Here is a 15,827-nt window from a genome sequence, read left to right on the forward strand (position 1 = left end):
GATGTAGTTTCTGCTTTATGTAACCTTGTGGGATTTAAGAAGCACTAAACACCAAAGAACCCAACAACTGAACCTACATGGCTGCAATTGTCTTTTCCAGTTTCTTTTAAAGAAAAAGTTCTTCGGTTTTTCAATACTAAGTTCCCATATTTGGAAAACAACCCAAAGAGCTCAATATTATTAAAATGGCACAACCACAACAGAGTGTAGTACAGGAAATATACAAAGTCAACTAAGATTAAAAACTGCTCTAAGACTTTGGATATAAGAAGTTTTATTCATCTGGTGGTACTTGATGCTCACAGGGCACCATACAACAAATTTTAAAAATACAATAAGAAAAAAATTGAACAGCCAAAGAGATCATTTCCATTAGAGGGCCCACAGAAAAACCAACAAAAGCCCACAGAAAGACCCACCTACTGTCCCCTTAAGAACATTAATTTCTTCCTGCTTAAGTTTGGCTTTAAGAAACACCAAAGGAAAGTGCGAAAGTCTTTGAAAGATACTTAAATCTTCACATAGCGTCTTTCACATCAGTATCTCACAAAATGCTTTCCTTATTCAAATATGTAAAATAATCCAAACATTTGTGAGCCTTGATTTGGTCCCAACTTTCAAGATCATAGGCCTCAGTATTTGCCTCACCTCTCTGTCCTCAAATTTGTATCAATAAAAAGTCACTTACAGGTAAAGCCTCCTTTGCTCCACACTGCCACTACAAAGCACAGAGGTTTTACATAAAGAGCAAGGGCCCAAGCAAATTCAAGTTATACAAGTACCTGAAGTGAAAATGTAACTAAATTTCCCCAGACTGGTTTAAAACCGAATTTTCCCTTTGAAATCCATTGTATTCAATTTTCATGATTAGTAATTACTGAAGGTCATCTGACATCAAATACAGAGAAAAGCAAGATTTAAAGTTGTATGGGGGCTGCTATTACAAAAACTTCTAAAAAGATAATTTTGGAAATTTAGTACACATTACCATGTTGTCACAAAGTTATGTCACACAAGAAACGAGATACAAATTCTGCCTGGAGGGTCAGCTAATGCTCAATATCAATTCTGTACAAGTCAGCCAATCATAAGCTGTTTCTCAAGTAAGCCTCCAAAACAGGGAGCCCTAAGTATTAACAGTTCAATCAATAAACATCCTAGTCTCAGTATATTGGTTTTACTTACTGTGGCAGAGTCATCCTATGCTTAGGCTGTTGCAGAAGCTCATTTCCCATTAGACTGCACAGAAGTATTCAATACTATTACATAAGGAGACAAAATAAAATAGCTATTGGAAGTGAAAGACTACAAAATTTTTAGTGAAGGACTAAGAAATTTTTGGCCAGAAAATTAGGGGAAACTGAAGATACACTTTATTATATATAAAAAATTACTGCCTTAATGCTTGGTTCCTCTAGATTTAAATAGCTTTTCAGTTTATGCTTGACACCTACAGATCAACTTATTATCTGATTACTAAATGCAAAACTAAGCAAACCTAGACATTTCAGCTGCTACCATTGTATAATTATCAGTACATAAGTAATCTGTTAACTAGATGTCTCCCCTTTTCCATTATACTGAATTTCTTAAGGGCAAGGGGCATGTCAAAAGCACCTTTGCATCCCTACAACTAAGCACAATAGCTGGTATACAGTAGGTGCTTAACAGGTATTTACTAAATATATTGTTTAGTGGCTTATGACATGGGAAAAGAGCCCAAAGATTGTCTTATTCTAACTAGCATTACTTAGGTAGTAGCCTCACTCCCAATAGGTACAAGGCAGTTTTAAAGTAAAGACATCTTCCCCACGTTCTACACAGAATCGTCAAGAGTTGGATATGACTTCAATCACTTCCCTTAAGCATGTTCATAAAGCATTTTGAGAAATCAAGAGATGAAAGGCGCTATGTAAGTGCAAAATATTATTATGCAAGACAGTTCAGCAAAGATGCTATAGTTTCTATGGTGATGGAAGGGTTGTGCTAGTTTGAGGTGAACACCCCCAAAGCTACTCTTCTCAATGTCATTATCAACAGAACAATGGAATTTTGACAAAGATGCCATCACTTTATATCGCTTGTATTCTGCTAACTACTTTCTATAAACCAGGTGACAGAAAATGATATAAAGCCACTTATTCTACACAAACCAGTACTTTATCAAAGTTCCGTATTTTACAAGTCATGTTCAAAAAACACACACAAGTTAGCATTTTGTACACAAATGTTTATTTCTCAATTAAACATTCCCTTTAAACACAAGGAATGAATTCTAAATCTTCATAAAGATGAATTAAAAATGAAAGCCCTCCAGAATAGTGTGTGCAATCACTGTGTTCTTGGTCACTACTGGCATTTACTGTTTAACATCAAAAACAAAGACAGGTTATTTAAAATTCATGCTACTGTATTTCTAGCTCTTCCTCTATGACCAGTTCTATGCTGATCTGCAATGTTTAAAAGTTTACATCACCAAATCGAAGCAAGTTTAAGGTGTGAAACAGCTGTGCATTAAACACAAATAAAGTTACAAGATATAGTCAAGTTCATAACGAATATAGGTGTTCTTATCATCATTGTAGATTCTTGGGTAATGTGCTATGAGAGCATCCTGTGAACCAATGTAGATGGAGTTGTAAATTTTCCAATACACATCTCTGACTTTCCGGGCTGGGTGAAACAAACCCTAGAATAATTAAAAGGCTACATTATTTCAAGAAATACACAAACTTAACACAACTAACAAACCATAAAGATATGGTTCCAAGCATTTCCCTTTGAGAGAGAAAACAGATGGCAACTGCACAAAACTGCAGTGGGCAAAGACAAAATCTAATCCTCCCTCCCCTCACAACTGTTCTCCCGTATGGCACAAATACACCCGACTGATAATTAGGAACAGTGACTTAATTCAACTAAAATTACTTTTTTCAATGAGTACTCTTTTAAAAATCTTTGACCTACCTGTAAACAATACTGCAGCATTCTACATGGTCCAATAGCAACTCTCAGACCCTCCAGGGCCCCCATAACTGCCTGAATTACATGGGGAGATGTCTCAAACACATTGGGCCATACATAGTTCAACAAGTGATTCAGTGAATCTTCACAACCAAATCCATAAACCCCAAGTGACATGTGCTGCACCACTGCACTAGCCGTCTGTCTGTGTACAAGGTCCCTGTAACAGAGGGGAAGAAAGCTCTTTGTTAAGATACAGTCTTAGTTTCACAGAAGATATATGCCTGCCCGTTAGAAACTAAATCACAAATTCAGTGCACGGAATGGATGCAGAGTCATCCCGACACCTTATGTATCTGGTACAGAATGCTTTTAGAGTGACTAATGGTTCTACTTGAGAACTTTGCTTTAATGATTCAAACCTCACTCTGGCTCAAAAATAAGCCATATTTTTCTTTGAAAGTAATATGAGCAAGAAACCCGAGCACAGTGTACATTTTATATGCTACTAAAACTAAGAGGGGACACATGACTCTTATATACGAATGATTAACAGTAATATCTTTTAAACTCTGTAAATTTAAAACTGTTGAAAGTAATTCAATACAATAGATAACTAAATTGAGATTAAATCTCTTCTCTTGTAAATTTTTTTTAAAGGTTCATTCAATAACACAATTTAGGGGGCTTCCCTGGTGGCGCAGTGGTTGAGAGTCCGCCTGCCGATGCAGGGGACAAGGGTTCGTGCCCCGGTCCGGGAAGATCCCACATGCCACAGAGCGGCTGGGCCCGTGAGCCATGGCCGCTGAGCCTGCGCGTCCGGAGCCCGTGCTCCGCAATGGGAGAGGCCACAACAGTGAGAGGCCCGTGTAACACACACACACACACACAAACAAAAAACAACCTCAATTTAGGGAAAGGAAGAGAAGGACCAATAATTTTTTCAAACCCAGAAATAAGAACTCTTATCACCTCCCATGTTTTAAATGAACTTATGTTTATGACAAATCATTATTTATTCCACAATTATTCAACTGACTACAAGCATCAGATAACGGGTCTATGAAGGGAATAAAAACAAGTTCACACTCTTTATCTTCAAAGGCAGGAAGAGTACCTTAAAGGTATAGGAGAAAAAAACACCTGAACTTAGTTACTAGCATCCTTATTTCTCTTATTTATTGTAATAATCTATTAGGCATACACTGAAGTGAAGCTGTATTCCTCCTTCATAAATTTCCCAACTAAAGTAATGTTTCCTGGTATCAGGACTCTATCAATCACTTCAAGCAGTACTTTATCGGTGGTCACCATATCTGAATAACTGGGGGCCTGCAGTGGGAATAGTGTGGCTCTGGCAGGCTATGTTCAGTAGTTCAAAAGCCTAACAGAAACCTCTGCTTCACCTGCCGTAACAAAAAACTAAAAAGATCAGGTAGGTCTCTTTGCCATACCGATAAGCTCATGTTCAACATTTCCTCTAATTATATTTGACTTTAATTTTTAAAACAAAAGTTGATCAGGAATTCCCTGGTGGTCCAGGGGTTAGGACTCAGCATTTTCACTGCCGGGGCCTGGGTTCAATCCCTGGCCAGGGAACTAAGATCCTGCGAGCCATGCGGCGTGGCTGGGGGGGGGGGGGCGGGGGGGGGATTAAAACAGGGAGGGGGCACTTGGAAAAAAAATTGGGGGAACCACTATATCATCTATCTTATTTCGAGATAATAGTCATATTTATAGTTTCATAAAAATCCAGACTAGTAGTCCCTTCTTTAACTACATCAAACAAACAGGTCATGTAATAATTACTTCCGTAAGTTCTAAAATAAAAGAAGAATTATAACTATTTTCTTGCATTTAGTTCAAGTCACTTACCTATCCATTAAAGCATCTTCAAGCAGTGGTGTTACAGCATAAATGTAGTCCTTTCCCATTTCACCAATATATTCAAACAAGAAGGAAAGTGATTTTAACACTCCATTTTGAACATTCAGTTCAGGAACTCTGTATTCATTCATTAAGGCAGGTAGTACTGTGAAGGGTGAACATGTTTCAGCGACAATAGCTATTGCTACAGTGGTACAAACTCTGTTCTGCCTTTCCTGAACTTTGAGGTTGTTTAAAAGTGTAGCCAATACATCATGAGGGCTGGAAAAAAATAAATGTGTCAGCAAACTGTTAGTTTACAAGTCAAAATATTTTTGGAGGGAAGAAAAATAATGGTAAATAATTACTGGGAACTTAGTAATTTTATGCTAAAATGCAATACTTTCAAGTCACTGGCATTACGGTTTCTACTTAAGAACTTCATTTAAATTAAAGTGTTCATTTTAATGAAAAAATTCAAATGGCTTCATTTTCAAATATAATTTACAGTCTTTAGTTTATTTCCTGAAACAAAAAGAAATTTCATTAAATGTTTAGACTAAATAATTCTTTGAGTGGTCAGAACATAGCCACTAGAGCTAGGCAACCTTACAGTAGTATCCAAACTGTGGTCTCCCATGCCACAACACACAAAATCTGTTTTCCAAAATCTTCCCTCCCACACACCTTTACCATATTTATTCTCCTTCTTTAAGCATTTATTCTACCATAAATTTAAAGGGACATAGGAAGTAAAAAGTTAACAACAGCTATTCATTGCAAACTTCTTGACTACATCACAGATGAAAAAATATTATTGCTACCAAAAGGCAGGTGGGGAGACTAATTAAATAATCCAACTGTTATGTTTTATTGCTTGAAAATATTTAGTTATTAAGCCACATGTACATAAGTATCTCATTTTCTACAATGACTGTTTCTTCTAGTTTGGTTCTGGTGGAATAGAAGCAAATAACCATAGGTTATCTAATAAAATAGCTATTATTCAGTTGTCTGTGGATTAACTTTAGAAAAATATTTTTAAAACACATAAAGCATTAACATGAAAACTGAATTATGTTAATTGTTTTACTAAGAACTGGCCTTAATATTTTAAGCAATATCCTAAAAGGACCAACAAAATTTGAAATTATTCTGAAATGGTAACGTTTCCCTCTTCTGAAAATAGTGAAGTGTGACTAAATGAAATTTTAAACTGTTCCATCTATTTTAATTCAATTTAATGTTTAAGAAAACATTTCAAAAATTGAAGGTCAGTGGTTAAAGTCTATTCTAAAAAATATAAAGTCTATTCTAACTGCATTACTCATACCTTGCCTTAAAAGAGATTCTACAGAAATAGAAACATCTTTTAACACTACAATGGGTCTATTACAAAGTAAAAAAAATAATAATACTCAAAAGTAAATAATACTCACCCAATGGCCTTTGCAATATAACCAAATGTGTTGACTGTGGCTCTACGAATAGCTTTTTTGTGAGCTTTTAAGAGCTCTAAAAGCTCAAAGCAAATCCTCATCCATTCTCTTGCAGACACATATTCAGCTCCCCTAGTTTAAAAAAAAAAAAAAAGTTAAATTTTTTGTGACAATAAGTTTTAACAGGTAAATCTGCAAATTCAGTTCTCAAAATATGATTACCAATTCATTCTAAGCATTAAATAAAATTATTATTACTGTTCAGAAAGGATGGTTTAGTTTTAAAAATATACTGCCACTCTCTCGTTACCATTCAAATTTGAAAATAGTACTGAAATATTAGCCTGACCATATATACTTACATTAGCAACAATAAGCAAATCTGCAAAGTGAATAAAAAGTGGCTAAATGTGAAAACCAATACTGCTTATTAAAATGTTTAGGAAATCTGCTTACCTATCAGCAATACGTCCAACAAGATCAATACAATTCTCTTGTACTTTTTCATGCCTATTCTTTAAGATGGGGGTGAGTCTAGGCAGCAGATCCTTAATTGGTGGAGTCATCTTATGCATACCTATTTAACAGAAGTCAAACACACTATCAATTAACATGTGAACTGCAACCTTTGTTCATTTTACCCTTTATTTAACAATGTAATATACGTGACTAGGCATAAATACAAACTTACAGCTGCCTATGGAAAGAAAAAGCCCCAGCTTCTGATCAAACGCAGAATTTTTAACTTTTTATTAACAACTTCTGATTATGCATAAAAATGAAAGAAATTAGTGAAGTGATTTAAAGAATGATGGATACTCAACAACAAAAAAAAGTTTTATTTGGTTCTGAAATGTATTTGTACACTGACATTTAAATATGGGGACAGCTTATGTTCCGGCCATACACAACAATATAAGCCAGAGGTAGACATATAAATTAAAGCAAAATTTTCCAGAAAGGGCCCCCTTACCCTTTAACTGCAAAACAAACAGATCTCCAGTCTCCCTGCAATGCAGGGCATACTTGGATGGTATTTACACCTATGAAGAGAGAAAAAAGGAGGCAGCTGGCAGGGGCTCTTGCTCTAACTAGAACTGCTTGCTCTGATTCTCTCTCCATTGCTTTTCCCATGTTTCTCTGACCAACAATATGGTTTACAATTCCCTGCAAACCAGAGCCCCACAAGTGGCCAAGTAACTAATTTTTGGCAAGTATCTCCAAGTAGAGAGAGAGGAAAGGGCTGAACTGGGGATTATATGTAAATGTAATGGTTCGAAGACCTCCTATACTGCATAAAAACCCCTTACTAAAATGAGAAAAATAGTGGCTATCACAGCCAGCTATTTCAACCTCCTGATAGGTTATCTCTGTCCCTCTAAACTCCATGAAGTTACTTTTGCAATAGTTACATTCACTTATAATGAAGGATAAAACAGGAGACCATTTGTTTGTTCCATTATAATGCCCTTAAAGAGGAAAAGCTTTGTTCTCCACACCCAAGAGCATCTGTAATACACCTCTGTTTTAACTTTGGGTAAAGAACTGAAAGGACAGTTTAAAAGAATTGGATTTAAATAAAAATGAGATCACTTGATCAATTCACTTTTCTCTCTGGTTGTTGTTCCTTGAACTTAATATCAAGCAGGAAAAGCTACCATAACCATTTACTAATTCAAGGTTGAATAAATATATAATATAAAACTTTAGAGTTCTCTCCACCCACCACCTCCTCTCCCATGTATTTCAGCTGAGACACAATTTTTTTAGGGCCCTCTATCCCATGACTTCAAAGTTTTTTGAGTTGTGACTACTTCCTCCTCTCTTGCAGGTCCTAAACTTGCCCTCTTTCTCTCTTTTAAAGTAAAATATAAATTGATTTTTGGAGATAAGATTCTTGTGACATCCCAACTTAACTATAATTTTCAGTGGTTAAAAAAAAAAAAATCAGACATCATTAATCAACTCCTAAATAGGATTCTCTATTTTACTTTCAAAACACCAAAGAAACTTTAAAATACAAAACAAAAAATTCTTAACATGACCAACAAATTCCATACCTATTACATTTACAATGGCCTTCAGTGCTCCAAGAATGCTGCCCAATACTTCAGGGTACTCTTCGCCCAAATACTCATACAAAACAACACCCAAGTGCCCCATCAATTTTTCCTGTAATAAAAAAATAATAATGATGAAATGTTACTGTTTACATCACTTTTTGGTGAAGAAATAAGAATCTGATATAAAAGTTTACCTCTTGACAAGTCTTCATAACAACAGCCGTTCGAGAGATCAAGTCAGCTGCCTGTTGCCTAACTTTTGCTGATTTGTTATTTAAACGCCACAAAACTGTACCGCAGATCTGAGGCAAGTACGGTTTGACTCGTTTGCCAAGAGCATTGACCACTGTGCCAAAGCCGTTCAACATTACTGAGTCCTTAAAAAAAAAAAAAAAAGCCAAGTTAAATTTAAAAACTACATTCAATGTGAACAAGAATTCAGTTTGTGACTAAACACCTGAAATATAACGTATAGTCCCCGTTTCCAAAAATCTAACCTAAAAATTTGAGGTAAAAGAATATTCCTTTGTAGCCAACTGCATGAGAACATGAGTATTTAAAAATTATTTCAAATTTAATTACTCTTTGGTGATAATATTTACTTGAAAATATGTTTTACAAATATGAAAGTCAGTGGCAACTTGCCTAATAATTAGTATCATTACCTCTGTAGTCTGTTCTTGGAAAGCATAAAGAATACCATCAATCAGTTGTTCTTCAAGTTTATGATCAATATCTGCTGCTCCCAAGTTGCCCATAATTTTCTCAATTGTCTCCATCACCATTTTTCTATACTGTTCAGCTTCATCTTTCAGATCATCCACAATCCTGGATATAATTTCTGCTGCACCTACTTTGTTTGCCAACTCCACAGTAGTATCAACTAACTAAAAAGAGGAGGAAAAATCATTTAATTTGCTGCTTTTCCAAGGAAATAAAGAGACATCATGAAAATGGAATATTCTAAAGATACTATTTAGCTAGTAAGCATGCTGAGAACAGATGGCTCCTACTATTAAAACTGTAAGAAAAAGGTGGCCAAAAATATTTAAATATGAGTCTAAGTCAAGGGGATTTAAGGTTAAGATTGTATATTCATGGTTCACCTAGCCAGATTAAGCAGTTCATTTACTAGACAAAAATGTCAATTCATAGTTGGCTATTTATCCTAGAATACAAAAGCAAAATGGAAGTTAACTGGCTGATGAAAATCCATCTCCTTTCACAATCAAGCACAACCAACCTGTGAGGTTCTCAAGGCAAAAAAATAACTTATGTAATATGCATTCAAACTGACTAAAGGATCAGTTGAAAGAATTTTTGAAGATATTGTTTTTATGATCAAAGCTTACCTGCCGGTAATTTCTTCTATCCAAAGCCATTCTGTGTTGCCAGAAGTGTTTAAAAAAAGGAGGAAGGATCTCTGTTTTAATGTAGTTTGCTTCCACACCATCTGTTCCACAACACTGCTTTACCACCTAAAATGTTAAAAAATAATAATAGTAATCACAGTCCTGGTTTAATATACAAGTTTTTTTTAATGATATAAAATTCTCTTTGAACCTTGAAACACATGATTAACAAATCTGGAACAGCAACAATTTGGAACAATTACCTTCAGCACAATTTTCTTCATTTCTTCATCAGGAGATTGGAATTCTCGAATAAGAATTAACATCACTTCTCTAGTATAGTAGTTGGCATATTCTGCATCCATGAGAGGAATAAGATACCCAATAGCCTTTAAGAAAGCGGCCAGACCCTATTTTAAAATAAAAAAAATATATATATATATATACTTAGTAAATTAGATTTAAGTCACTTGAACGTCAATGAGTAGAAATAAAACGAAAAATGAAATCAAACTGGTGAAATCTACCTTTCCTCTGTGTTGGCGGATACCCTTCCATAGAGGCTTTAACACAGAATCAAAAGATTCGATACCATAAGGAGTTGCTGCTTCAGCCAAGGCAGCAATGGCCAAAGCACTAATGGTCCGAACTTTCTGCTGCTCATCCACAAGACCTATAAAAAACCAAACACAGGTTTTAACTGAGCAACATTACCTAACTTCCAAAGCTTCATCCAGATTCTAGCAATATACCTAACCATTTAGTCAAATTGCAGAATCTGTTCCCATTAGACAAAATAAGGCAAAAGCCAGTATGAACCACAGCCTATTAGCAGCTAATATTACAAATCCAATCATAAACTATATGGTGTTTATGTAGTTTACCTTCCATTTCTCTCTCCAAAAATCAGCAGCCTAAATTTCAGGAAACCTGTCTTACAAAAGACACAGTTATACTACAACTTACCATGTTCAATGATTTCAACTAAACTTCGGAGATGTGGCAAGATGGCACAGCCCATGAGAATAGCTATTTGCTGTACAATTTTTATACCAGTGTGTCTTGCTTGCCAGGACTTCTTGCTTTTGCACACAGCTTTTAAGAAAGGCAATAATGAAGGAATGCCCAGGGCAGAGGCTACAACAGCAAAAGCTCTAGCTGTTGTGTTACGGACATACTCATCCATGTTATCTATATCAGGTCTCATGGTAGAGATCATAGTAGCCAGACCAGCAGCCTAAAAGTTTAAGAAAAAAGCAACAGTCATGAGTTGATAACATTAACCCTCAACCATTTCATTCTAAAATCAAATAATTCTATCAACATATATAAAACTTTCTTCTCCAGAAATATACATACCTTTGCCAAATTAGAAATAATCTCTCGGCCTTCCACTCTAGCATAGTAATCCTCATCAATCAACAATGGTTCAATGACCACTAGGATCTGAAAAAGAGAAGGAGCTACATTTTCACAGCAATTACTGATGCAATGCTCAAGTAACAGTACATGTAAGGGAATTTATAATTACCAGGACTTTGTTAATCAAGGGACAAATTAAGAATTTTAATCACACAACTTTAAACCCCACATAAAGATGAGTATTTGGGAGCACTGTTAACCACACAGACTATAAAATACACATAATACATACACACACACACACACACACACACACACACACACGCATGCCCATCTGCATTTTACAATTCTAAACCACAATTACCATCAGCAAAAAGATGATTCTTAGTACTAAATGGGATGGTATAGAAACATACATTTTCTCGTTCTAATATCAATAAAAGCAAATTTTAAAATATGAGTAATATGAACCCACTATATAAGTTGTCAAAAAGTTACATCTATTTACACATGTATTTGTGTATGTATGCTTGTGCAAAGAAAAAGGTCTGGGAGGGCATGTAAATTTAACATTGGTTAACTGAATATCTTTAAAGGGGTTGAAATTTCCCTTTTAATTGTGAATGTGTAACATCAGCTGTTACTTTTTTACAATTTTTAAATTTCACAAATATACCCAATAATAAGCTGGTTAAAAAAATCCACTAATTCCTTTTACATTAAAAAATTATCAAACCATTAGAAATACAAATTGAGAACAAACCTTGTGCACATATGGTCGAACTAAGTCATCAAGTTTGTATAATATTCTATCAATAACTTTTACAAGTAAATGACGCTCTTGATCCTCAAGTGTAGGCGACATCAGCAGAGGAAGAATCTGATTAAACAAAGGACCAGCTCCAAATTCACGAGCTTTATCAGTAATCTGACGCAATGCAGCCTGGAAGAAAAAAGAGTAATAGGCATATTCCTTTATTGTAAGCATGAGCAAATTAATTACTCCACGGTTTTCTGTAACTGAATATTTTAGTGTAAACTTCAGACACTTTATATAGAGTAGCATGAGTTCATTCCCATCAAAATTACTCTGAAGTCTGAACTCTTGCGATAAAGCCTCAATGTTTTCAGTTAATTCAAAAAGGGTAACTGAATGCTGGAGAGGGTGTGGAGAAAAGAGAAACCCTCCTACACTGTTGGTGGGAATGTAAGTTGGTGCAACCACTGTGGAAAACAGCATGGAGGTTCCTCAGAAAACTAAAAATAGAGTTACCACATGATCTAGCAATCCCACTCCTGGGCATATATCTGGACAAAAATATAATTCAAAAAGATACATGCACACCGCCCCCATGTTCATAGCAGCACTATTCACAATAGCCAAGATATGGAAAACACCTATATGACCATTTACAGATGAATGGATAAAGATGTGGTGCATATATACAACGGAATACTACTCATCCATAAACAAGAATAAAATACAGTAAGTCCCCTACATACAAACCTTCAAGTTGTGAACTTTCAAAGATGCGAACATGCCCCTGTATGCCAGCTGTTGTACTATACTACTGTACTTTTCAAGGTACTGTACTGTAAGATTAAAACTGCTTTATTTTTTGTTTTTTATGTATTATTTGTGTGAAAAGTATTATAAACCTATTACAGTACAGTAATATATAGCTAGCCAATTGTTAGTTGGGTTACCTAGGCTAACTCTGTTGGACTTAAGAACAAATTGGACTTATGAATGCACTCTCAGAACAGAACTCATTAGTATGTAGGGACTTACTGTAATGCCATTTGTAGCAACATGGATGCAACTAGAGATTATCATACTAAGTGAAGTAAGTCAGAAGGACAAATACCATATGACATCACTTGCATGTGGAATCTAAAATATAACACAAATGAACTTATATATGAAACAGAAACAGAAACAGGGACATAGAGAATAGACTGGTGGTTGCCAATGCGGAGAGGGGTGGGAGAGCATTGAACTGGGAGTCTGCGGTTAGCAGATGCAAACTAGTATACACAGAGTGGATAAACAACAAGGTCCGGGCTTCCCTGGTGGCGCAGTGGTTGAGAATCCGCCTGCCGATGCAGGGGACACGGGTTTGTGCCCCGGTCCGGGAAGATCCCACATGCCGCGGAGCGGCTGGGCCCGTGAGCCATGGCTGCTGAGCCTGTGCGCCTGGAGCCTATGCTCCGCAACGGGAAAGGCCACAACAGTGAGAGGCCCGCATACCACAAAAAATAAAAATAAAAATTAAAAAAAACAACAAGGTCCTAATGTGTAACACAGGGAACTATATTCAATATCCTGTGACAAACCATAATGAAAAAGAATATGATAAAGAATGTGTATATATGTATAACTGAGTCACTTTGCTGTACAGCAGTAATTAACACAACATTGTAAGTCAACTATACTTCAGTAAAAAATAAATTTTAAAAAAGGGTAATTTAATAGAAAGAGTCACAGACTATAATAAAAAACTCCTTAACTTCTCCTAAAGGATCAACCATCTTCAAGCCAATTACATTAGAATCTTCAGTATATTTTAAAGGCTCTGATGACAAAATGGAGAATCTCTAAAATTATAATGAACATGATGATTTAATAAACTGGTACTTACTTTTCTCATTGGAGGTGTTCCATTCTTAATTTTTAAAAGCAACTTCATTATTTTTCTCTCTTTTTGCTCTTCTGGACTAAGTGTTGATTCATCAACATCAACCTAACAGTAAAAAGTAAAAAATTTAAAGGTTAGTGAAGATACTATGACTTGTAACTTCTAAATAAAAAGTAATATTTTATTTCTGGTATTATTACTTACCAAAAGTTTATCAAAGTACTGAATATCATCAGGTTTCAAAAATGGAAGATTTCCAGATGGTTGGTCATTAACACTTTTCATAGTTCTATCTTCAGTTTGCATGTGGAAACCTGTCATACCACCCAAAGGTGTTGGAGTTGCTGTCAGCTTTCGAGCTGGAGTTCGAATAGGAACATATCCAGCTGGAGGGGGAAGTACCTAATACAGTTAAAAGACAGTTTAGGACTTCCTTAACTTTACATAGTAAATAAAAACAAAAATGAATAATATTTACAGTTAAGATGCTTTTTGCTTAGAGGCAAGAATTAATTAACATCAATCCCATTTTTCTATCTTATTTATAAGTTTAAAATATACAAGTATTACTATTTCTCATCAAATTTAAATTAAGTGTATTAGAAGTGTGGTGAAATGAGGAGATACACGAAGTGGGCTTACAAATTCTGATCACTTTCAAACATTAGTCTATATAAACATGTTGGTGAACCAATGTCATGTAAATGGAAATAAGCTCAAGGTGCATATGATGTATAAAAGATATTTTAGTAATAAATTAAAAATAATTCATGTAAATCTCTACGAAAACAAATCTTAATATTTAAGTTGTTCTACAAAAATGACTGCATAAAAACTAAAACCAGGGGCTTCCCTGGTGGCGCAGTGGTTGAGAATCCGCCTGCCGATGCAGGGGACACGGGTTCGTGCCCCGGTCTGGGAAGATCCCACATGCTGCGGAGCGGCTGGGCCCGTAAGCCATGGCCACTGAGCCTGCGCGTCCGGAGCCTGTGCTCCGCAACGGGAGAGGCCACAACAGTGAGAGGCCCGCGTACCGCAAAAAAAAAAAAAAAAAAAAAAAAAAAAAAACTAAAACCAAAATATTCACCAAAGCCCTGCAAATACACATTTGACTAAACCCAAAAAATTCACTACAGAGTCACAAAGGAGGGCTTCCTAGTGGCGCAGTGGTTGGGAATCCACCTGCCAGTGCAGGGGACATGGGTTCGAGCCCTGGTCCGGGAAGATCCCACATGCCGCAGAGCAGCTGGGACCCTGCACCACGGCTGCTGAGCCTGCGCTCTAGGGCCCGCGAGCCACAGCTGCTGAGCCCGCGTGCTGCAGCTGCTGAAGCCTGCGTACCTGGGGCCCATGCTCCGCAACAGAAGCCACCGCAGTGAGAGGCCAGCGCGCTGCAACGAAGAGTGGCCCCTGCTCGCCACAACTAGAGAAAGCCCACACGCAGCAATGAAGACCCAATGCAGCCAAAAATAAATAAATTTTAAAAAGAAAAAAAAAGATGTAATGACTATCCTCTTAGGAAAAAAAAAAGAAAAAAACTTGTATTAGAAAGAAAAAAGATTCACAAAGGAGGATTTTCCCCCTCCTATTGATAAATCAATGAATGCAATTGTGACAGACTTAGCCAGTCAATAGTAGGCTGGAGAGTGACTATACCCACAGCATTACACAGAGGGTACAAGAAGTTATAAAGCAGTAAATTCATGCATACTTCAAACAAATACTCTAATACAAACCTAATGAGGGAGTAAGGGGGAAATACATACATAAAAACTGTTAAAAAAGCAATAGGCATTGGCAGAAAAGGCTCTGTAAAGGCCATCAAATCACTTAGGTTCCAGCCCTGGTTATAACATCAGCTATATGACCACTTTTAGACCAGCAAAAGGTCCTTGAGTAACAAGTACCTAGAAGATTTTACAGTTCAAAATGAACTTCAAGTTGCTATGGTAAAGAGAGAACATAACATTCTTCGTGTCCACTGGCAACCCATGAACTAAATACACAAGATTTTGTGAGACACCAATAACCATGATCTAATGTTGGAAATGAAATATACTTGGAAACAGCTAAAAAATGAAATGGCAGTAGTAAATTTGAGCAAGGCCAATGCAAACTTGACCAGTCAGTATTTTCAAAGAA

The 15,827-nt window shown here is 36.1% G+C and overlaps 1 protein-coding gene across 4 annotated transcripts in view; it reads right to left on the reverse strand.

The window, feature by feature from the left end:
- Positions 1–257: 257 nt before the first annotated feature.
- Positions 258–15,827, reverse strand: part of SF3B1 (splicing factor 3b subunit 1) — a 60,958-nt gene continuing 45,388 nt past the window's right edge. For 2 of the 4 annotated variants that reach the window (XM_059054287.2, XM_067026496.1), the window contains 16 exons: positions 13,890–14,087; positions 13,689–13,790; positions 11,810–11,989; positions 11,044–11,130; positions 10,651–10,921; positions 10,212–10,357; positions 9,948–10,094; positions 9,685–9,810; positions 8,998–9,219; positions 8,527–8,709; positions 8,330–8,441; positions 6,726–6,846; positions 6,270–6,401; positions 4,840–5,112; positions 2,968–3,184; positions 258–2,689 (listed from right to left, as the gene is read on the reverse strand). In XM_059054287.2, coding sequence (XP_058910270.1) covers positions 2,531–2,689; positions 2,968–3,184; positions 4,840–5,112; positions 6,270–6,401; positions 6,726–6,846; positions 8,330–8,441; positions 8,527–8,709; positions 8,998–9,219; positions 9,685–9,810; positions 9,948–10,094; positions 10,212–10,357; positions 10,651–10,921; positions 11,044–11,130; positions 11,810–11,989; positions 13,689–13,790; positions 13,890–14,087 — 2,676 coding nt within the window. In that variant the 3' untranslated portion in view covers positions 258–2,530. Of the gene's footprint in view, positions 2,690–2,967; positions 3,185–4,839; positions 5,113–6,269; positions 6,402–6,725; positions 6,847–7,242; positions 7,313–8,329; positions 8,442–8,526; positions 8,710–8,997; positions 9,220–9,684; positions 9,811–9,947; positions 10,095–10,211; positions 10,358–10,650; positions 10,922–11,043; positions 11,131–11,809; positions 11,990–13,688; positions 13,791–13,889; positions 14,088–15,827 lie in introns of those variants that run through there. The other 2 variants (XR_010839159.1, XR_009334053.2) reach the window with 2 other exon arrangements.

The sequence above is a fragment of the Kogia breviceps genome, chromosome 2 (genome assembly GCF_026419965.1).
Source record: "Kogia breviceps isolate mKogBre1 chromosome 2, mKogBre1 haplotype 1, whole genome shotgun sequence".
In the NCBI taxonomy this organism is placed as follows: Eukaryota; Metazoa; Chordata; class Mammalia; order Artiodactyla; family Physeteridae; genus Kogia; species Kogia breviceps.